General features: G+C 47.8%; 2 protein-coding genes across 3 annotated transcripts; one reads left to right on the top strand and one right to left on the bottom strand.

Moving 5' to 3' along the window:
- Positions 1-130: 130 nt before the first annotated feature.
- LOC117649048 lies at positions 131-7,972 on the top strand. The gene is made up of 12 exons (XM_034391426.1): positions 131-1,501; positions 3,541-3,759; positions 3,839-3,977; positions 4,062-4,238; positions 4,327-4,721; positions 4,795-4,965; positions 5,074-5,185; positions 5,443-5,607; positions 5,685-5,973; positions 6,062-6,254; positions 6,342-6,447; positions 6,560-7,972. Exons 1-12 carry the CDS (start codon positions 660-662, stop codon positions 6,779-6,781), a joined length of 3,030 nt encoding a protein of 1,009 aa, XP_034247317.1. The 5' UTR covers positions 131-659; the 3' UTR covers positions 6,782-7,972.
- A 560-nt stretch (positions 7,973-8,532) lies between these two features.
- On the bottom strand, positions 8,533-22,315 carry LOC117649050 (tyrosine-protein kinase Fer). Of its 2 annotated transcripts, none has more exons than XM_034391430.1 (15): positions 22,088-22,315; positions 21,560-21,733; positions 13,206-13,302; positions 12,612-12,807; positions 12,208-12,345; positions 11,884-12,114; positions 11,616-11,796; positions 11,170-11,541; positions 10,625-10,822; positions 10,362-10,538; positions 10,064-10,277; positions 9,834-9,986; positions 9,631-9,753; positions 9,367-9,489; positions 8,533-9,284 (listed from the first exon to the last, which is right to left on the bottom strand). In XM_034391430.1, exons 1-15 carry the CDS (start codon positions 22,298-22,300, stop codon positions 9,142-9,144), a joined length of 2,733 nt encoding a protein of 910 aa, XP_034247321.1. In that variant the 5' UTR covers positions 22,301-22,315; the 3' UTR covers positions 8,533-9,141. The 2 variants fall into 2 exon arrangements, with proteins under 2 accessions (XP_034247321.1, XP_034247322.1); XM_034391431.1 differs by having other exon boundaries at positions 11,356-11,541.
- Positions 22,316-23,220: the final 905 nt, after the last annotated feature.

Here is a 23,220-nt window from a genome sequence, read left to right as displayed (position 1 = left end):
CCAGTGCCTTGTGCTGACGTACGTAGTCAAAGGATACGCGGCGCGAAAGGAGTGCACTGCCAACTGTACAATACCAACATTACTTAGCACTATGGCTTTATGCAACAGATTTTCGCTAATTTTTAAACAAAACTACATTTGAAAGCGTCTGTGATCTCTATAACGTTCCACACGATTTGTATTTTCATTGATGGTGGAAATAAATTTTCTTTCGATTTAGCTCGGAGGTTAGCCAAAGCCAAGCAGCCAACAACAAAGAAAGCATGTTGTTTGTCCAGCGCCATTGTGGCGTCTCTTGCTTGGCGTCGGAGTGCAGCGTCAATATTTATGCCCCGCAACAAGTGCATCCAGTGCATTTCGCTACCATTCTAGTGCATCTGACTCCTGGAAGATAATTCTACAGTTGTCGAGTCATACATTGACTTTGACCAACCATAAACAAGCGGAATCATCCAAGGCGGTGTTCTGTGTCAAGTGCCGACGCGAGTTGTTTACCTTTAAACCCAGTGCAACAAGTGTGATATTCAGCATTGTTGACGGTGATGCTTCAAATGTGCTTCCGTGGTTTATTAGTCATGGAAAGCGAACTGCGATTTCGGAAACGAGTGGGCCCTTGAGTGTCATGACTGACGGCGATTGGTTATATTGTGCCATGAAGTATGGAAGATAAGTCCCTGTCCCCAACTCCGGCCATGCCGGCATCAGGGCCTCCAGGGCCTCCAGGACGGAGCAGGTCAAGGCGGCGTCTCAACGTGAGCTCTCCCCCTAAAGCCCAGAAGACAGTGCGCTCACCACCGAAGAAGAAGAACGTCAACTTTGCTTCTGTGACTGCCCCATCACAAGATGCAGAACTCTCTGCCAGCTGCAGCTTTGGTAGTTCCCATAGTAGTGGTTCAACCCTCGATAGAAGACTGACAAGAAGTGCATCCAAAAGGTGGCTTAAGGTTTACGAGTCCAGTGGGCCTATGCTCCAAAATGAGGCTCCTGTTGCAAGTACAAGTATGCTTCCACCCCCGCAACCTACAGTTCCTCTAGTTCGTGCAACCACCTGTGGTGTCACAACCCGTTTGAGGGACAGTACTGCTAGAAATGGCAATACAGATGTCAATAGAATATCTCAGAACTTTTTCAAGAGACTTTCATTTGACCAAATCAGTAATACGAGTGATTATGGTACTGCTTCAGAACATTCTCGCAAGTGCTCTGTTGCTTCTGGGGGCATGTCACCTGTCAGTGACTCTGGCCACAGTTGTGCCTCTATCAGTGGCATTGAAAGCCTGGGAACATCGAGCTGTGACGAAGCACCTCCACCCCAGGTTGGTGCCATGGAGTGGGCACACCAGCCCTGGGTAGGAGAAAGCGTGGACTTGCGGAGGCCCCATGTTACAGTTCACACTGTTGAAGGGGTGACTGCCTTCATACCTGACTTAAACCAGTCACAGTACACTGGGGACTTCAGTGTCACCATCAAGGCTGATGTTGGTGGAGTCAAAATGTATAGGTAAGTTCAATGAACATCTGTGTTCCCACCTGTCCTTAGGGACTTGCTTTGATTTTTTAAAATCATGTTTTCCCCTAGAATCTTTGTACTTGCAGCATGTCAGCATTGGATCTTCAGTGGATTCTGCAGGCAGACTCATTTGAACCAGATATTTTCTTTCCTAAAAGGCACCTTGTTTCACCCTTTTTTTTGAAGGACGTTTCTTGCAAGTTTACTGCATTCATCATTATTCTTTTCAGTTTTCCAAGCAACCAGTGCATTAAAGTTTTTAAATTCAACATCAACAATCATACTATTAGTAAACTCTCTTGATTACAAGTAGTGTAATTGGTACAATTTCCTATAAATTCCCATTTTGAAGTTTCAATTATTTGCTCTCTTCAGTTCATGTATTGGAGTTGCTTTACAAACTAAGAAACATGAAAAAAAAAATGCTTTTTCTTTTTGATAATGAAGATAAGTTAACAAGGAAGACATATGTCACCAAGATTCATCAAGGACATCTTTACTCATTTCACCGAGCTCCTCATCAAGACTGGCATCAATATCATCATCAAGCTAATCAGCAATCAGCAAACTTTGAAGTTTTAAAATATATTTCATTGAAAAGTTCTTAAAAGTCATTAAAAATTTCTATTCATAAACTAATTTTGTTTTTAAAGACAGTAGCATTTTAAAACTTATTGATCTTGTAAAGATTAACTGTCAATTTAAAGTTAACAACCTTCTCTAAGCCTTTTGAATTTCGTATTCATTTTATTTTTATCAATAGCGCTTTTATTAATTTTCAAAAAGTAGTCTGTTTGCACTTCAAATTGAGGCGTTTTTTTGTTCCTGGGTATCACGACCATCTTCTACTCCAAGACCTGCTTTGAAGATTATCATCTGCCTGAAGACATCAATGGAATGCCACCAATACTAATGGATATTTGGATTCCTTAAAGTTGCTTAAGTTAAAGTTTTTTTTTTTTTGAAGACACAGACTTTTCTTTGCATTCTAAGGTTCCAATATTCAATATTCTTGATTGAATTTTTTCAAAAGTATTCTTTTTTAAATTGAGGAATCAGTATTTCCTTCCAAGTTCAATCAACTCGTTTGAAGCATATTGTTCTCAACTATTGTGTTCTTTAACATTTGGACCTAATGCTTCCTTTTTTTGTGTGTCTTAGACTTTTAACAACTAGTCATGGTCTTTCCTTTGTGATGGATCAAAGTTCAAAAAAATACCGTCAATTTTGTCCCTACACCTATTCAACCCTGTTTTGTCCCTTTCATACAAATCATGTCCTATTCTTCATCTAGCTAGGTTGTTGCTATAGGGTTCAGGACTTGAAATATTTCCCACCACAGCCCAGCCAACAGCTAGCTCTGCAGCTATGCCTACTGAGAAATTTATACCTCCTCATCTCTTTCTCAGCAGCCTGTCACTCGGAATAGAACACCTTTTGAAGATACCATGTTGGCCCATGAAGAAAACCTTGAAGACCCAGTGAAGATGATTCCAAACCTTGAAAGGGAATTTGCTATTTGAGCATACTCAAGAAAATTCAAATTTCATGCCATTGATCTTGGAGGCAAAGCTTTAAAAGTACTTCAAACATGCAGAGAGCAAGTGATTGATATAAGTTTCATTAAATCCATGCACCCACATGTGTTTCAAGTGGGATGTAAGCAATAATTTTAGTTTTCATCACCTTAGAAATCACCTTGGAGTGATCAGCCCAGCTATCATGCAGGTAAGCATGGATTAGCCTCTGTCCTGGAAGGAATTTTCCTTTACTTTAAGTTGATGTTTCAGTATCTGGTCACTGGTTGTGTATGCAAAGTTTAGAAGCTATGTGTTTGCAGTGAACTTGCCTGGTGTCCTTTCTCAGTAACTTCTTGTAGATATAGATGTTCTTGTCTTCCAGCAGTTGGCAGCAAATATTTGGATCATTGTGCACCCCTTCCTTTACAGTTTCTTTTGTGGTGGAAATCGAAAAGGGTTTTGTTTTGCCTCTCTGAGTGACATTTGTGTTTTGTTCTCGTTTCTCTTCAGACCTCCAATTTGCTCCAGTCTGAGAGTACACCATATTAGCCCTATTGTATCAATGGGACCTCATGGTGTTCAGTTCCATGAAAATTTGCCTGTAATGTTAGTACTGCCATTGAGCATCGAGCCATCTGATGAAGAGTGGATATCTTGCCTCTATAGCAACACTGAAGCAGGTTGCCAGCCATCTTGGGAGAGACTGCCACGCAAAGATTATTCTTACAGGTCTGTCTCTGAAAGCCTTTTATTTTGCCTATTCTCAAAATGTTGTTCAGCTTGCTCACAGTGGCTTTTCTTGTTTTAGAAATGGCTCTGTTGTCATCACCACAAACCATTTTAGTCTCTTCACTGTTGTGTTGGAAGAACCATATCCTGAAGTTATGAAAAGAATAAGAAGGCGGACAGGCGGGCGTCTGTTGCTTAATGAAGTACCTGGAGTTGAGGTAAATATTGTACCCTACGAGAGTTGTTTATTTTACTAACTTACCAAGCTTGTGACTGACGTGAACCAATTGACATCTGTTTAGGTTGTATTCCCCCATGGATCTCTTGATCAAGATTTGGATGCCTACTTACGAGTTCTTTACAATCAAGAACCAATGCTGAATAGTGGTGAAGAAGCGGCTCACATCCATGGAGCCCTGGCATCACCTGTCATCATGTTGGGACCTCATGGACATGCCTTCAGCACCAGAAGGGAACCTGTAAGACACCTTTACTTGGCTAATATTTGAATACTTCCCATGATTGCTGGAAAATAATGAATATTAATCAAAATTTTTGCTTCCTTAGGTCCGCATTAAATTACCGATTCCCCACTATCATGAAATTCGTGCTCGGTTTGGAAATGTTGGGCTCACTGTTTGGCAGAGCTCCACATCAGAGGGGGAACCAACTTGTTGGCAACGCTTGGAGTCTTCACTTTTACAAATTGAACCACCTGTGGCAGGCCTAAATGTTGTTGTGGTTTCGTTTGCTGTTCATCACTTTTCATTCTTCAAAGTTGTGTGGGACCTTCTCTCCACATCGCTAACAGAAGCCAAAATGGGAATGTCTTATTTCTATCCGTATATATCTTTTTCCATGATGTGTCAAGCGTTTATGGAAGAAAGTAATGAAGCTCGATTTGGTCTTGAAGTGATTTGCTATCGTTCTGATAAAACACTCCCTGAACAGACGAACTACAGGTTTGTTAAATTTCCAATCCCTTACACATGTACTCCCTTAGAATTTTCCTAATTTGCCTTATCTCTCAATCAGGCATCGGGTTGGAGCCAGTACCAAGCCAAAACTTGTGAGACCAGGACGTATACTTGTCAGATTAAAATCCCAAATGTTTGAAGCTGATATTGACGCTGGTGAAGATTCTGCTATGTCCAAGGAGGAGCCTGATTTCAGAGGGCGCGATTTTGAGAAGCAGTATGCCTGCAGGTAAAATTTGTTCCACATCTTGTTACAGGAAGTTTGCAATCTCACGTTTGCAATGCTTATTTTGATTTGCAACAAACATCTTAAACATCTTTGTGGTTTGTTCAACAGGTTCAAGCAGAATGTAAATATTGAAAGTGGGACGTTTGGAAAAGTTATTGTGGAAAGAGTATCAACAACTGGTACCAAGAATGATCCTCTCTTCGAATTCAATTTAAATAAGGTGTGTATGGTTTTTGTTCTATCCATTGTGAGTGAAGTCTGATCCAAGAGAATGGCTGAAAGCGACCTTGCCATTAGGTTTTTGGATAAAACTCCATGTTAATTCAAAATTTAATGTGCAAGTTTTTCTTTGGTAAAAACAACTTTATATGAATTAAGGGCTGAGAGTTATTCATTGATCATTTGTGTAAATTTTGTATAACAATTGATTGTAACTGGGCTCTTAATTTATTTTAAACATTTTGGTTGTTCTTCCAGTCTGATGCTGGTCATGAAGTATTGCAACCAATGGGTAGTGAGCGTTGGACCGCTTTTGCCATGAAAGAGTTGGCATCCACGCTGCAAATTACAGAAGGCCACAACTGGAAAAAATTTGCTCAACATATTGGATTTACGAAGAGTGAAATTAAGACTAAGTTTCAGGTAAGCTATTGTAGAATCACTGCCATTCTAGTTAATTAATATCAAGTTTACTGAATTTTTCCTTAATCTTATTTTAGTATTCTCCGGATCCTTTCCTTGCCATAATGAACATGTATGGGTCACGTGGAGGTACACCTGAAGAGTTTATGCAAGCACTATATGCAGTCTCTCGAGACCTAAACCTCAATGCTGGCATGTCTGGTGGTTCTCTCAGTGACATGAATAGTTCTAGTCAATCCAGCACTGGATCAAAGGGGTCTGGTAGCCGCGATTCTGGTTCAAGGCACTCAAGAGGTAGTGGTAACCGATTTGGTGGACTTTGGGGATACCGCCCTTGGGGTCAAGTCAATAATGACTCTGATTCAGGTAAAATTTGTTTTTATTGACATTTTTGAAGTAAATTAACCATTATAAGGCTTTTGTCTAATATATGTACATACATTGTTCACAATAGATTCTATGCCGGCTGATGCTAAGGAAGGCGCAAGAAAACGGTCTCATCCAAGTTTAGAAAAGAAGAATAGTGGTGCAAGCAGTTCTGCTAAAAGGCGAAAGTTCTCTGATGTATCAGAAACTGTATCTTCAGGAAGTGAGGGGGATGAGGACAACAGTGACCAAGAGGCTGAAAAATCTAACAACAGACACATGTATGTTTCATTCTTACATTAAAGATATTTTACTTATCCCTTTCATGCTGATGTTTATCTAAATCTGTAAATACATCTTTGTCATAGAAAAAACAAACGACGTCTCAGTGATAAAGACATGTGGAGGATATCAACAGGAATAGCTCGAAAAGATTGGAGATTCTTAGGAAGAACATTGGGTATTGAAGAAAGGGTAAGTGAGGTCATCTCTCCATAAGAATAAATTTTTTAGCATTTCTTAATTTATTTGGCGCTTTTTTACCTGTTAGTGTGATCCAAGTAATAAATCAAGTGTATGTTCACAGGTGTTGGTGGATTTGGAGCATCAGTACCAACCAGTGGGATTCCGAGAATGTGCCTACCAAATGTTGTTGGAGTGGAAAGGGTGCAAACCTCGCAAATGTACTTTTGGAAATCTTTACAGTGCCCTTATTAGAGAAAACATGGTCGAAATTGCCAAACACATGGTGAAAATTCTGCCTAATGGAGAAGAAGATGCACGTGAAAGGGACTTCAATGATCAATGACTTGATTCATCTCATATTTTCATTTTGTCAAACACTTTGACCTCATCTAAGAAAACCATCCTGACTCTTCAGGGCGCCAGGAGACCATCAACTCGCCGGGGCACTGAGCGCCCCTGCGAGTTCGGATGGTTTCCAAGCGCCCAGAAAGGATAGCATGTTTTTTTTAGGAGTTTGGTATTGCTTGCTTCTGGCTGCAGAGTGAGATTTGTCCTGTAATTTTAATTTTTTCTGTGCAGTTTTGTAATATATTTGAGCAAGTGTCCTTGAAATTTTATTATCAATGTTATGTTACTATTTATTTCTGCAATTGAAACAAATTTGTACATTGAACTTGTGTACAAAACTCTTTACTGTAAGTTTTATTTGTGTGACTTTGAATACTGTAAAATAATATTGTCTTAAAATGTACATGAAATTCTGCCACAATTGTTATCTATGTATAGGTGTCAATTTTATAGTATCTATTTTTATAAAAAGTATATTTATCCATATCAGCATCTTTACAGAAGACTTGGCTGTCTTCACGCACGCGATCGGGAGTGACTGGGGCTCTCTTAATACTTAATGCTTTGATCCAAAAAGGGTTTCTTTTGCTCCTTTTTGTCCAAGATGTTGGTTGGTTGTAGCTCCGCGCTTAGCTTTGTCTCTTCAGTCTATGTGGAGTTTGCCAAGTCTCCTGTAGAGGTTTCGATTTATGCTTCTCAATATTTATTTTGAACAGAATGCTACAAATCTCACTCAGTTTTTATGGGGGTAATGGTTCTAAATGTGTATCAAATGCAATGTTTGCACTCACATATTTTTCTTGACTTACATATGCCTTGAGGTTTTTAAAAATAGATGACCTGTAATTTCCAGTATTTTGCATGGAGTCAATGAAGGAACTTCTTCCAAGAACTCTGCAAACGCTAGTGTGTGCTAAGTGCCATGCACACACTTGCGTTTGCAGAGAAAGTGACAAACTTGGATGGTATTGTACTTTCAATTTTGTCCAATTTTTTTCTTGAACACTAGGTTAGGCTTTTGTTGATCTCCAAACTAGATTATACCCATGGTGTAATGTCTTGTGGTCTTGTTGTTGATTTTTATCTTATCAATGCAAAATTATCAATTATGCAATTGAGATGTTATTAGTTTTTTATGATGTTATAATGTATAACTACATGAAATAAAAATTTTCATCAAGTTTTACTGGACTTACTTGTTTATTCAAAGCCCTTAATCCCCATCCCTCAGCTCAAGGTGTTGATGGCGACATCAGTTTGACTTTCTTTGACTCCTTGGTGAGCTGGGGTGCCGCTCTGTGAATATTTCTTGTCACTTTATGACAAAATCGTGGATGATGTTTTCATCACTTTCAAATGATGACGGCCTCATCACAAATTGATGACATTTTCATCAAAGCTCCTATACTTATTGGATGTGTTAGGTACTTGTTGTGACTGAACGGGATGGAATCAAAGGCAGGTGTAGTACGTACAGTGTCACTGGTACAGTCTTCCCTCGCTCGGGTCCAGAAATAGGACGGCCGATTCCCCCTTTCACAGTTGGGAGCGGATCATGACAAAGGTGAAGGAATTGAATTGGTTTAATTCATAAACTTAGTGGGTAGACAATAACTGTGGCTCATTTCATTCGAGCAAAGTCGAGAAATCTGCTTTTGTGAGAGGGAGGAGACTCAAAATTTTCAGCGGTGCGTAAGTAGTTTGGCTCACTTGGGTTACTTGGCTCAATAAAAAGTTCATTAAAAATTAATCACAATTTTACTTTATATATTTGTGGATGGCATGTATGGCACTTCAAATCAGTACTTAACATTTCTTATCGGAAGCTTACACAACAATCTGCATTTTTTTAAAATCCTCTTCACTCACAACATCAATAAATGTCACAAAATTTAAGTGGATAATGACCAATTAGAATTTCCACAGGGACAACATCAAAATCAGAAGGTGCCACATTGTTGTTGGAAAGTTAAAAGAAAATAACACCCATGATTCTGATGTCTTTCCACTGAGTTCCTTCTTTAGAAACACATGCCAGATAAAGGCAACATACACTAGGCAATTTCAAAACATATATGACTTAGGATAAGAACTCTTTTATGAAATAATATATTTGCTGAATTTAGACATGTATTCAGCCTTTATTCTGCTTTATTAAAGCAATATAAATAACAACAGAGTTGAGAATCACAAAAGAATAATTCAGGGGCACATACACTAATAAATACATCCATCACAAAAAAAAAAACAAGAAAAACAACTGTTGAAAATATAATACATATATCATGGACAATAAAATTAATACAACATTGTTCTATACATATGGTTAACTTTAGGGGCCCTGACATAACATTTTCATCTGTAAGTGCCGTACAGCGTATCAACTATCGTATATATTTGATGAAAATGGGGTCTTCTTTGCGGTTCTGTTTCCCAACATCGGAGCATGAGTCTATACATGTCTTCTGGTGTTCCATCTGGTGACGGCATCCGATATCCTGTTGCACAAAAAAAGTTAAAGTCATTTATCAAGCAAACACACAAGATAGATAGACCCTGCTGAAAGAAAAGAAACCATACCTGCATCTATTTTTTCTCTGGCTTTTGTGTTGCTGAATCCTGCATAAGGGGTTCCTCCTCTTGAAAACACTTCCCAACATAATATTCCATAGCTCCATACATCACACAATGAAGTATATTTTCCTGGTAAGAAATTTAATAAAGTTAATAATAATCAACCACAATATTGACAGACTTAACACCTCCACAAATTAAAAATTTCAAAACAATAGATGATCTAGTCAGTTCTGTACCGAAATCAAAAATACCAAAGTAATAGCTAACCAAAATTTAGAGCTTCAGGTGCAGTCCATTTGATGGGAATCTGTTTCATTCCATCGGAAACAATGTATTCCTCCTCTTCTCTAGACATGCCAAAATCAGAAATTTTGACGATGTTTTCATGACCTACAATTACAAAAAAATAAATAAAGACACATCCATTATGCATGATTTTCACAAAGACAAAAATTGTTCATTGAACTCACCAACAAGACAATTCCGTGCCGCAAGATCTCTATGGATGCAATTTTTACTCTCCAGATATCGCATTCCCCCAGCAACATCACGACACATGGCTACTAATTGTTTCTCTGATAAAATCGCTGCATGATTTCTCAAGAAAACAAGCAAAGAGCCCCCTGCACAAACCAAGAATTAGTCAGTAACAAAAATAAAGGTTGGAAGAATTTTTGTCCTCATCCAAGAAACAACTTACCTGGCACAAGTTCCATCACAATCATTATTGGCTGTTTCTGAACTGCAATGCCTATTAGGCGAACAATATTTGGATGGTCATACTGTTTCAATATCCTGCCCTCTTGCAGAAACTTGCGCTTGTGGTCCTCAGGAAGTTGAACTCTACAAGTTTTTACTGCAACTTCCTGCCTGCCTGGCTTCAGTTGGGCCTTATAAACATCTCCAAAGTTTCCCTGAGAGATGAACAGCACAACCAGATTAAAAATAATCAAGATAAAATATTTACTTAATTATTTTTATACCATAAGGTTACTTACACGCCCTATTTTGTCTTGTAAAACAATATCGTCATTATTTAGCTCCCATCTTTCTCTTGGAATTGGATGCCTAAGTATGGCACCAGATCGACTTGTAACAGGTTGACCATTATTATATTGATAGGCTATTAAAGCTGATATAGTCGGGAATGCAGGGCCTTCAAACCTATATTGTCCCTGTTATAACAAGAAAGGTAGAAATATTAACATGCACTAAGGAGCACTGATCAAGTAGGGAAAGGATAACCGGTGATGATACATACTTCAGCAGTAGTTTGGACAATGAAGTGTTTATGGCCACCCCATGAAACTGAAAGTACAGTTTGACACTCATCATTTCTCGTTGTTTGACGAACCAAAAAGTCCCCTTCATGTTTCAATAATCTCACAACTTCTTCACGAGGAAGAACACCGTGGAACCATTCCTCATCTGCTAAAGTTCTGGTGGTGCTTACTGAATCCTGCCCCAACAAATAAAATACATCAAAATTAATAAGAAACACATACTCTAGACAGAAAACTGATTTATACAAATATTAATATCAAAATGCCCAATCAACACATGCTTGATTTGAGAACAATTTGTTTAAAATTCATAGAACTCTCAATCATACACAAACTAGATCATGAATTTGCAAGGGCACAAAGTACAATTTTAAAAAAAGTTGTCATGAATAAAATGCTTATTTTGGCTCATGCACTTTTATCAAACCAACACAAAAATGTGGAACTAGCTAGCACTTCTCAGCTATGAAATGAAATCTAGTTATTTCTTACAAATAAGCATGCGAGGATCCTGTTAGCTTACCATATCACAATTTAAGGAATTTAGCACCAGGCAGGGATTAGCAGCATCAGCAACACAATCCTGGTTATTTAACAAGAAGCGGTGGGGTGATGGTGGCGACATGTCCAGTCCTCGGCCATCATTCCCTTCGGTACCAGCAGGGCAATGCAACAACTGGTCATCTTCAAAATCAACCACAGTCCTCACCAGCTGTTCCATATCTCCCTCCACCTCCACCCCGTTGCTAACGCCACTTCCAATGTCTTCATGGTTGTTCCTCCTTGCACCTACAGGTGACGTTGGCACAGATTTTCTGCGGAATGGCTTCCTTAGAATGCTGACTAGACGTTGCTGAGCAAAATTACGTTTGTGAACTAGAGATGATGGATCATCCTGCCAGAAACATGAAATAAGTTTTTAAGTGGCTCTTATTTGTATTAGGAGATTTTATTAAAGTTAAAGCTTACCTGTAATTGTTCTGAAGTTTCAATAAAAGATGATTCCAAAGGAATATCACAACCAGGTGGGGCTTCTTCACAGCCAAGTGAAGCAAGAGCATTTTTAATAACTTCTGCCTGCCTAGAAATTTTATGTTCCTCACATCGGACCTCATTTAATTCCTTACGGACAGCATCCACAATAAACAGCCTAGAATTTGTGAACAGATTTTCGATTACTTTTAAACAACAGGAATTCTGTGCTACCTTTACTCACAGAAAATAAATACTTACTAACCTGTGAACTTCAGGAGATGAGCCGCCACTCGATTCTGCACCTGCTGCTGCTGTACGTAGGGCTACCTGTCTTTCTTGATTGTCACGGAGTCTGGCTTCGAGCTCTATCTGCTTGTGGCGGAGCCAGTCAATGGTAAGATTATCAACCGCAAGGGTGTTGGCTAGAAGGCTACTAGAATCCTCGACAAGAGATTCATCAAATGTAAAATTAACTGGGTTGGCTGGGCATGTTCTAGAAAAAACAAAAATCATGACAATTGTAGTGGGTTTACAAAAATTTGATAAACTCATAGCTTTGAAAGGCAGCAAATATGACGTCACTCACTTGTGCTTTTCTGTGAAATCTTTATACTCTTCTGATGGTCTCACTTGTTCTGCGCACCCATTCATTCTGTTTTGAATTTCAACAAACCTTTCATCACTTAGATTAGAATGTTTTGCCAGCTCTTGCAAAACAGAGCGCCTGCAGAGAAAGAACAGTTACACAATGTCATTATTGTGGATTCAAAGAAGGGGAGTGCGCACAAAATTTGTCAGCTATTTATGATCACATATTTGAAATATGTGAAATATGTGAAATATGTGAAATGTGTGAAAATAATAAGTTAAGGATATCCTCCGCAAGTGCTTCGTTCATAACTTATTATTTTCATGGCAAAATTACGATGACTTCGACTTGACGATATCCCAAGGACCCAAACTGCAGCCGATCTGTGCTTCTATGCTCACCACGAGGATATGAACCCCTCCTGCAGGGACTGCTGGCACTCCAGCAGCCCGGGCAGCAGGACCGTGCGGAAGTCCCTCTCGAACTCGCTGGCCTCGCTGAGCAGCAGCACGTACTCGTTGTGCGTGAGGTGCAGCTTGCGGCACGCGTTCTGGTACTTGGCGCTCACGTCCTCCAGCTTGCGGCCTCCGCGCCCCGCTGCAAAATGCAAAATGCCAATGAGGTCCATTTCAAAACAAGCGACAACGATGATGATGCGGCTGCCACGATGAAAAGCATTTTTGGTGACTGTCACTTTTGCTATCGGCCTGCACTAGCGAGGCACTGGCGCTTCGAGGGTGCCTACCCGGCCCCTGAAGAGTTTGTTTTCGAACCGTTCGGAGGTAGGTTTCCGCACTACACAAACCTTGGCCTTGGAGAGACAGAGACGGAGACCTCCCCCCGAACAGCTGGAAACCGAATCATCCGACCAAATAGCCTCTTCAATCAAGTCAAGAAGGGGCAAGGCAGACCGCCATTCTTACTCTGGTGCGTTGCGGGACTGATTGCTGGCCTACCTGTCAGGCGCTACAGGCTGGAAGAGTGGCGAAACCTACCTTTGATGTAGTGCTCCTCGAATCTGCCCCTCGTGATCTTGTACGCCTCCAGGGCCTTGGTGTACTCCGTCTTCTTCCGCGCCACGTCCTCGCTCAACTGCAAACACACAAAACACAAAACCGTCAGCGCGTCAGCACATCGCGGTGAAACCATTTCAGGTTTGCCTTTTTTTGTCGCTCCTTGCTCTTGTTGGTTCTTGTTTATTTTGCCCGAGGACAGCGCTCTGCGCTTTGGGGGCCCCCAGGCCCAGGCCCAGGCCGGCCCAGGCCCAGTTCCTGGAATCCCATGCGAGCGAGATTCGGGACCACCGCAGCGATTGAGGGCTCGCTTCAGACTCGCTCGGCCCCGGCAGCGCCGACTAGCCCCCCACGCCCTAAATGTTTTTGCACGGATTTTGTACGAGACGTTACAGTTCATTTTGTGGATGGAGCAGGAACTCTTGGCGAGTTTGAACCCACTAAACCCGGCTGCTCTCTTTCGTTTCGAGACAACTCTGGCACGTGACCTCAAGTGACCTTGGGAGGGGAGGAGTGACTGTCCTTGTGATGGGCAACTACGCGGGCGTCTTGTCCGACTCGAAAATGCACTTCCGCTGCGACAATGTAAAATGAAACACTGGACGTGGGACTGGGACGCTGCACGCGGAAGACGCGCGGGGCCGGCCGGCCCTGGCCCAGGCCCAGTACGCCAGTGCCAGTACGCCTCGAAGCTCAGAATAAAGTCGGCCGGTTCGAAGAGGCTTCGTCGCGCTGTCTCTGTCGCACTCAGAGGGGCGTCGCGCAGGGGTGCCAGAGCGACGGCGCGACGAGGCACCGTTTCGGAATCGGGCCGCGGGCGGGGCAGGGCTCGGGGCAGGGTCTCATGTCGCCCCCTAGCGCCGCAAGATGAGCCCGCCAAGCCCGCCCAGCCGTGGCCGCGGCGGCCGTCTCTAGTCTCATTCCGAGAGTCCTTTTCTTCGTCGCTCTGTCTCTCTCGCGCTCATAGGGCGTCCTGTATAGGTGCGAGAGGGGCAGAGCGACGAAAAGGACTTTCGGAATCAGTCTGCTGGCTGCCGCGGGTGCCGCGGGCCTAGGGCCTGGCCTGCGCGAAGCACAGGACGTTGAGCTTCCCATGCGGCACGGCCCGTCCCCCCTCGCAGGACTCTGGGGTGCCTCTATGCTGGCCGATGCTGAGGGCTCGGGGCCAGGGGGAAACGACTGAGAAATTTTGTGCACATCGGATAGGAACCCCAGATAGCGGTTCCTCGGATTACCAAAATTTCTGAGGATTACCTTGGATTGCGCCGGTTACCGTATACCGTAGATTGCCGATACCCGATTCCTCAGGATGTCCCGGATACTTCGAAATTCCGGTTACCGGTAGGCGGATACCAATTGCTGTACATCGGATAACGAGTCTTCCCCTCGGCTCGGGGCCCCAGGGATTGGAGTGGCAAGGCCGCCGTGTCAAAAATGCGCAAAAATGGCATAACCCTAGAGAGCAGGCCATCGAGCTTCTCACCAGACTGATTGAGTGGGAGGTCTCTCTCTCGCACTCATGGGCCGTACCGTAAGGGCGCGAGAGAGACAGACCGAGGGCTCCTCGCTAGAAGTCAACCCGCACGCCAAGGCTGCTGAACCCAAGCGCGTCGCGAGGGACTGGCTCCCGAGAGGCACCGGCCGACCAAGATAGGTTTCCTCTTCCAACTTTCCTCCCTTTTCACTTGCGTTTCCGCCGTTCGGAAATGGGCTCACATAAGTCGTACGACCGTAGCTGCCGTAACTCTATTTCAGTCGAGTGGGTGACGAGAGGGCTGAGGAAAACAGGCGCGGATCCAGTAGGGGGCAGGGCGGACGGTGCACAGTGGGCCAGGAGACCGGTGGAGCGGCCAAAATTCGAGACTCGTTTCGAGCTCCAGAGTCGCTAAATGGGACTCGAACCGAACGTGTGACACCACCAATGAGCTCTCCGAACGAGGAATCCATTTGTGGGGTCACACGGTCGGTTCGAGTCCCATTTAGAGACTCTGGAGCTCAAAACGCGTCTCGAATTTGGCCGCTCCACCGGTCTTCTGGCCCACTGTGCGAATCCACTCTTGAAGGCAAGGCCAAAGGCGGGCGGGGAAAGGGGAGAGGGGTCAAAGTAGGTCGACCAAAATCCATAGCAACATCTTCCGATTTTCATTTGCCCCTGCCGCTACAACGCTGAAGGTGCCGCGAGGCTTTCGTTGCGAATGGGATGACGGCGACAGCGACCCCGTACTACGGTGTTGGATCCAGGAGCGGCCTTGGGAGGGGGGAGGAGTAGCAGCACTTTTCGATTACTTACAGGGGCAAAGTATGGATTTTTGCCTACCTTCCAGGTGGCTACAATCAAGGTGCCTTGAGGGGGAGGGGGGGGCTGTACATATCCGCGGCTGGTAAACCACGACGATGCCGCCACCACCACACTGCCTCGATGGCCTCGACGTCGTCGCCGCGACCCTATCCCTATCCCTCTCGCTCTCGCACGCCCTTACGGGCCGCCCCGTGAGTGCGAAGGAGCGAACGAAGCGACCAAAGGAATAAGGACGTTGCCACAGTTCGGAATCAGCCAGTGGAGCGATTCGACCCTCTCTGTCTCGCACTCATGGGCGTTGGCGATAGGTCCGCACAGGTGCAAGAGAGACACAGCCTGCTGCAGACTGATTCCGAGAGTCGTTTTCGTCGCCCTGTCTCTCTCGCACCTACACGGGACGCCCCATCAGTGCGAGAGAGACAGCGACGAAAACGACTCTCGGAATCAGCCTGCTGCTACGCCACTGCCGCTGCAGCGCCACTGCAGCGCCGCGTCTCGGCGTCTCGGCCGCCCCGGCGCTGCTGGCGCTGCTGGTCCAGCCTTGCCGGTCCGCCACGCCGCCACGCCACGCCACGCCACGCCACGCCTCGCCTCGCCACGCCACGCCAGTGCGGCAGCATCAGGCAGCATGCGGCAGTACCGTTGCTCCGCCAGTCTCGCGCAGCGCGCAGCCTCCGGCTCCTCCGGCTCGTCCGGGGCGGAGTGGCGCGGGGCTGATCCCGAACAGTGCTCTCGTCGCTCTGTCTCTCTCGCACTCACACGGGACGCGCCGTGAGTGCGAGAGAGACAGAGCGACGACACGCCGCTCGGAATGAGTCCGCAGGGGGCGAGGCAGAGGCAAGAGGTCCGACGAGTCGCCGCGAGACGGCGCGAGAGTTCCAGAGGAAGAGGCTCGGATTCATACTCGCACTAATGACTCGGCCATCCTTATGCGTCAAGATCTCCTCTGGGGTCAGCTGGGGGTAATTTTGGGACACGGGGCCGAGAAAGGGGACAGCTGTTTTCTGGACGAGATTTGACCCATACCACCGGTTTAGATGGATTTATTTTTTCTCGGCTAGGTCTAAGATTTTAAATTAATTGTTTCCAAAGGTCTGCAAAGACGCCGCTGATGAAGAAGTTTGCCCAGACAGTGTTCTGCACCTGTCCCTGCCCGTCCCTGGGTGACGGACGACGCATCAACAGCGCGTGAAGCGTGAAGTTGCCCGTGAGATTTGGCAAACGCAACGCCCCCTGGTCAACTAACAGGATCTACACTGTAAATCCAAACGTTCAGAGTACCATGCCAATGGCGCGGTGCGTTTTGAACCCTATCGAATGCTCCTATAGCACGGGCCCAATCGAGGGTCTTGGAGGCCTCTGGTCGCCAACAGGCGCTCGCGTGGTCAGAGAGGTCTTTGGTCCCCCCGCCCCTTTTTTGCACGCACAAGCGCCCCCCCCCCCATTCCTCTCCCAATAAATACAAACACCTGGTGTGGACTGGTTCGCTGTTCTCTAGACAACGCACTCTAGCGCCAACAAGTTTACACGCTTGGATAACGCCCGAGACAACAGCAGTTCGCAGTGCGTAAATTTGTCACGTTCTCAGTGCAGGAAATTTGTCCTTGACGCATACGGCCAACCGCGCGCGCGGCTGCACAACAGGCGAGTCTAGGAAACTGTTGAGACACGCCTCTCTCCAGTTCGTCGTTATTTCGAGGGACTATTCGTGTCGTCGTCCAGGCGTCCACGCAGGCCACGCAGCAGGCGCCGATGCCGCCTCGTCGCTCTGTCCCTCTCGCACCAGTGTGGGACGAACGGGACGCCCGATGAGTGCGAGAGAGACAGAGGCGCGACGAAGCGCGGTTCGGAATCGTCGTCCTGCAGGCCAGTCCGGCCAGAGGACACTGGCCTCCTTCGGCCGGTCCGGATGTCCGCCGTGTCCGTCCCGGGGGTCACCGCACGTGGGGGCCGCCACGCCGTGCCGTGCCGTGCCGCGCCGCGCCGTGCCACGCCATGCCGCGCGGCACCGGCCGACCCGACCCACTTCGCGTGTGGCGGAGTCGCGGAGGCCAGGCCGGCGCGAGCGAGCGCGTATGCGCGTATGCACGCGCGTGTGGGAGGGGGAGCGACGGAGACAGCGAGATCCCCGGGGCATGACCTAAACCGGGAAAGCCCCATGCCGCACTATGGCGGCATGGCGGGCTGCGCCTTGGCTGCGCCGTTGCATCCTGGTCGGTCACTGCCTGAGTCATACGCAGGGGCGTCGCACCCGTCGCACGCGGTGCGTGCAGGAGAGTGTTTCCAAACAGTGGCCTCGCCTCGTCGCTCTGTCCTTCTCCCACCCGCCAGGTGCTCCGGAGAGGTGCGAGAGAGACAGGGCGCGCGCCCGCGCGGAGACACTCCCGGACAACAGGGTCGTGCGTGGGGGTCTCCGTGTCGACGGAGTGCCGGCGAGCGCCAGGCCGTTCCGCGAGACACAATGAAAGCGCAGCGGCATTTAATAAACTCGTGAATACGTGAATATTGATTGCGTTGGACTGCATTTACATTAATTGGGACAAATCGTGCTCCGCTTGTCCACCAAGGTCACGCCCACCCGGACGCCGATAGCATCGGGGCTCATTTTGAGGTCACCGAGTCCCTCACGTCCAAGTCCCCGGCGACACCAGCTGGCGGCTTCCAATGTTGGATGACGGAGAGGAGCCTCGCGTAGATTTGTCACATTAGTCGACAGACTTTGATTCCGCAAACAGCCATCACACTGTAAGTGTCGTACAGTGCAAGGCTGCGCCACCATACTGCATGGTGGATATTTTCTCCATGATGTGAACAAAATTCGTCAAAATAGCTATTAGGTAATTCTAAGAACATTTTCACCATGGAGAATCTTCTCTATACAACATTTACAGTGCAGGTCCTTCTTGAGCCTTGAAACCACAGGCCACGGACACGAGCAGCTCTCGGGGTTGCCATCCCAGAGACAGAGCGACGAAAACGACTCTCAGTGTGCTGGTCGATGTTTTCGTTCTTTGGCTTCCGCTGCAGGTTGGGCAACGTTATGAGGGCGCCCCGCCACGCCCCGCCGGCCCGTTGCCGCGCCACTGCAGCCACTGCAGCGACACTGCAGCGCCATGTAGAGCCATGCAGCGCCCTAGGCGTGCCTTGCAAGGTCGCCGCGCTGCATTCCGCCATCCGGCCGCACCGAGTACCTCTCGGAGTACCTGGGGTACCGCGGGCTAGCCGCGGGTACCCAGAGCACCGAGGGAAGAGACAGGCACGCAGTGCAAGTGCAAGGGTTGGCTGCCAGCGCCCAGTCGTAATAGGGCAATGCCGACGCAATCTGGACCGGAACCAAGCAGAAGATACAGCATCTGGATCCACTGTGAGAAATCAGGAGGGCGGAGTGTCGAGTCTTTGAGTATGGTCAGAAGAAAAATACGGGGTAAGAAAAGTACGCCCCCTGCGTTCTACTGCACAGACTTCGACATCCATTTGACGGGGAGTTCTCTCTCAGATTTTCACACAGAGGCGGATCCAGAGGCGGCCTATGGGAGGAGCACACTTTGCCTACTTACAGGGGAAAGGGGGGGGAAAGCATGACGTTGTCCGCCTCTCCCCCTTCCCCTGGTGTGGATCTGCGCTTCCTATGCGCTTGCTGGTCGAGGGATGGCTCAAAGGCAAGATATCAGCTGTTTAAGGGTGCCTTTTTCTTACCCTGTACTATACTTTTCTTCCCCAACTGACCCCTACGTGTGGGAGGGAATTAACCAAAATGACGAAAAGGAATTACTGAAAATTTTAATGTTTGTGGAACCGAACAGCGATTACTGTGATGCCATTCCATTAGCTGTTACTGGTAACGTGCAGCCCGATCAAACCGAGAGCGCCAAGCGACGGCAACCACTGGCCGCCCCGCGAACGTGCCTCCTTGCGCCCTACTCGTCACTCTGCAGACTGATTCCAAGAGTCGCTTTTGTCGCCCTGTCTCTCTCGCACCTTTACCGGACGCCCCATGAGTGAAAGAGAGAGCAAGAGGCAGAGCGACAATAGCGACTCTCGGAGTCAGTCTACTGCCACCGCAGCCGACCTCAGATCGTTTACGAGTAACTGGAAAACCGAGTATCCATCCATCAGGGACGACAGAAGCGGGAGAATCGCAGAGAGCGCTCTTTCGGTTGCCAAAGGAGAACAAGCAGGTCAAGTTGATAACATAATGAAGGTCTGAGGATGGCATTTTCATTCAATTTCATCATTCACTCTCATTCAATCATTCAATAACATCCCTCCGACAGTTTGACTTTATTTTGACATTGTTTTGACTTGATGTTGTAACGTTACGCCTTCCTCCAAGCGTTTGCGCCCTTCTTGAAGCCAACAGAAGTTCAACCACCCTTATACCACCGATCTAAACGCAAGGGGAAGTTTCCTCTGCACGCTCAAAGATAGGGGGACGACCGGTATACGCCCCTCTGGTGATGACCAGTGATGACAACCTCAACCACTCCAGAAAGGTACTTCCGATCTTTCTCGCGCGGCACAGATAATAAGACATTTCCCTCAGGACACGCCGCAGCGCGTCGCAGTCAGACAAGTAAAGCGAGATGAGTCCACGTTCGGCGCGCGGGCTGCACGGGCCGGTGGCAGCCCTGTGGCAGCACTGCAGAGCTGGCGGCCGGTGGCACCGTTAGCCCGCCTCGCCTAACCAAGCCTCGGCACTGCTCGCGACTGCTCGGCACACCGTTTTGCCCCTCCCCTCGATAGACAGACCCCCCCTTCACCTTCACCGCCCCGATCTCTACTTCCACTGATGCCTCAAACCTCCACACACACAAACACACGCGTGCGGAGGTGGCTAGGCCAGTGCCGCGCGCAGCCAAGCTCGCAAAGCCTCAAGGCTCGTCGCGGTTTCGCGCGGTACGTCACAAGGAAGGGCTTGTCACACGAAAGTAACCTAACCTGACCTAGCCGAAGCTTTAGCAAAGTTCGTCACAAAGCTCGTCGCGGTGGCGCGAGCACAAGGAAGGTTGTCACACGAGTGCGACCTAGCCTACCCTAGCCAAGCTGTTGCAAAGCTCGTCACTAAGCTCGTCGCGGTGGCGCGCGGTGCGTCATGAGGACCAGGAAGGGCTTGTCACACGAGTGTGACACGTTAACGACATCACGTCACCTAGGATGCCTAGGACCTAGGGCGTCTTCAACCTCTCCGCAGTTGTCTCGCGGAGGAGGGAAAGTGCCAAAATGACTCCAACTTGAAACAAAGTCGTCCTTAAATGGTTGGGGGTCACTCGAAGAGGGCGACTCGTGCACGGGATCTAGGCGATTGGGCACTACGATAAATCAGCTTGCGGGTCATGGCCATGATGTCAGCAGAGACACAACAACAGACGCATAAGGGCAGGCCCGACCGGAAGGGCGGAGGATGGTCTATGGTCCAACCAAAGCCCGAAGACTATGAGTATTATTTTCGCTACAATAACGGCTTTGGCCTCATGGCTGTCGCGAGAGGCCAGGCGGCAGGGCTTCTGAGAGCATAGCACGCGAAGTAGGCTGCGTCGCGTCAGTCGCTTCCATGCACACATTCCAGGAATCGTCATTCCATTCCACACTGGATCCCCAATGGCGACACCGGGACCACAGCGAGCGAGGCCAGCCCGACGGCCAGCCCAACGGCCAGCCGAACGAGTTCCGTGACCCAAAGGCCCAAAGACGGGCCAGCTGGGTCGTCGCGGCCCGCGCCCGCGACCACGGCCTGGTCCACGGCCTGGCCCACGGTCACCGTCAGGGTCAGCGTAGGGGAACCGAAGCCAAGGCCTTGCAGGGGGCCGGAGACGCGGACGGGGATAGGTCGACTCGACTTGCATTCCCAAGTCGGATGCGCCAAGAAATCAAGCCCTGTGACGTCACACTCAAGCAGACGTGACAAGTGCAGGAAAGTGACACGCGTCACTCGAATTGTGACGTCACAGAGTACGTTAGTTTGCCACACTTTTGAAGTAGGAGGGTGGCGGCAACGCCAAGAGATGTCTCCTAGGGTTCCCTCGTCCGTTTTACTCACATGGGTGAACTGCTGAGCGATTCTGCTGTGCTCTTCCTGGTAGTTCTTGCGGGCCTTGCGCTTCTCCGTGTACAGGGTGTTGAGCTTCTCCAGGGTTTCCTTCTCCAAGCTCTCAGCGTTCTGGCGAACCGCTCTACCCGTGTTGTCCAGTTCCTCCATAATGCCCCGCCATGCCTGGAAGCAAACCGAACGGATGTTTGGAAGCCGTCGGAAAACCGTTGGGAAACCGGTGGGAATCCGTTGGGAAACCATCAGAAAAACGCTTAGAAATTCACAGTAAAAGTGCCTCTGTCGACTTGAAATTCAAGGGGACGCCTTGGTTTCATTTCAGTGGGGTTTGGCGAATTTTTTTAAATTGACCACTTTCTTTGCAGAAATGGATTTGTCTCGTCAAGACAAACAAAGAATGTCAACACATGTCATAGATTCGGATGCTAGAAAAGACATGGTGCTTGCTGACTCGAACCGCTAAAGGTCTGCATAGACCTAGCAGCGCTGATGATGATGATGATGAAGTGGTGTACCCACCTTGGCCACCAGGCTGCCGGCCAGGTCCTCGGGCCGCTCCACCTTGAGGCCCTGCTGCACCAGCGCGCCGAGGGCGAGGGCGTAGTCGCGGTCGGAGCGCACCTTGCTGTGGATGCAGCGCCGCATCAGGTCGAGCAGGCGCAGCTCGGCGTCCTGGCGCAGCAGCAGCGCCTCGTGGGCCGCCTTGCCCTGCAGCGCCGCCGAGAACCCCATCGCCTGCACGGACAGACAACACGGGTAAAGTCTACACACTGATTGGGCGAGGTGGGGCACCCTTCAGGTAAAACTAAGCCGTAACGTTACACCTTTCTCCAAGGGTTACGCCTTTCTTTGGAGCATAACCTGTTGACCACCCTATCCCTCCTCCTATCTAAAATTTCCTCTGTAAGCTTGTTCCTCTTTACGGTCCTCAGGCCGGCCCAGGATCCACCATTGGTTGAGGAACTCAACCAATCGTAGCAACAAAGTCTCGGAAGCAGGCGCCTAAACAGGCCTGCGAAGCGCCTGCGAGGTAGGCCGGCGACTGGCCCCGCAACACATCGGTGTGGAGACGGTGGCCTACGTCACTTACCATTACCATTAAGGGCTAGACCACACATGATCGTATGCCATTTCGGGCCCGACACATGTTCGCCTGCACTGCAAAACGAGACAAGGTCGTCCTTCCTGTCGTCTTCACAGGGGCAAGGTAGGCCACCGTCAGCACACCGATGTGTTGCGGGACCAGTCGCCGGCCTACCTCGCAGGCGCTTCAGGGCAGGTGGCCCTAAATCAGGCATTTGACACTGGAAAATATCGCTTTTTTTGCGTTTTCGTCGTCGCCATTAACAGGGCCATGAGAAAACCGTCAAGCATGCTCCTGGGTAGAGCCTGCTTGCAAGCACACTCCACGGTGGAGCGTGCTTTGTGGTTGACTTCCTGGGGGAGCATGCCAGGCACTCTCTTCAGTTTCTGGAGTGGAGAGTGCTTGGACAAGCACACTCCAGGCAGAGTGACACACTCCAGGGACAGTGTAACACTCCAGGCAGAGTGACACACTCCAGGGACAGTGTAACACTCCAGGCAGAGTGAAACACTGCAGGGAGTGTAACACCCCAGGAGAGTGTAACACTCCAGGCAGAGTGAAACACTGC

The sequence above is a fragment of the Thrips palmi genome, unplaced genomic scaffold (assembly GCF_012932325.1).
Source record: "Thrips palmi isolate BJ-2018 unplaced genomic scaffold, TpBJ-2018v1 HiC_scaffold_4, whole genome shotgun sequence".
Lineage (NCBI taxonomy): Eukaryota > Metazoa > Arthropoda > Insecta > Thysanoptera > Thripidae > Thrips > Thrips palmi.
The sequence above is the reverse complement of the archived record's forward strand: the minus strand, read 5'-3'. Positions and strand labels throughout refer to the sequence as shown.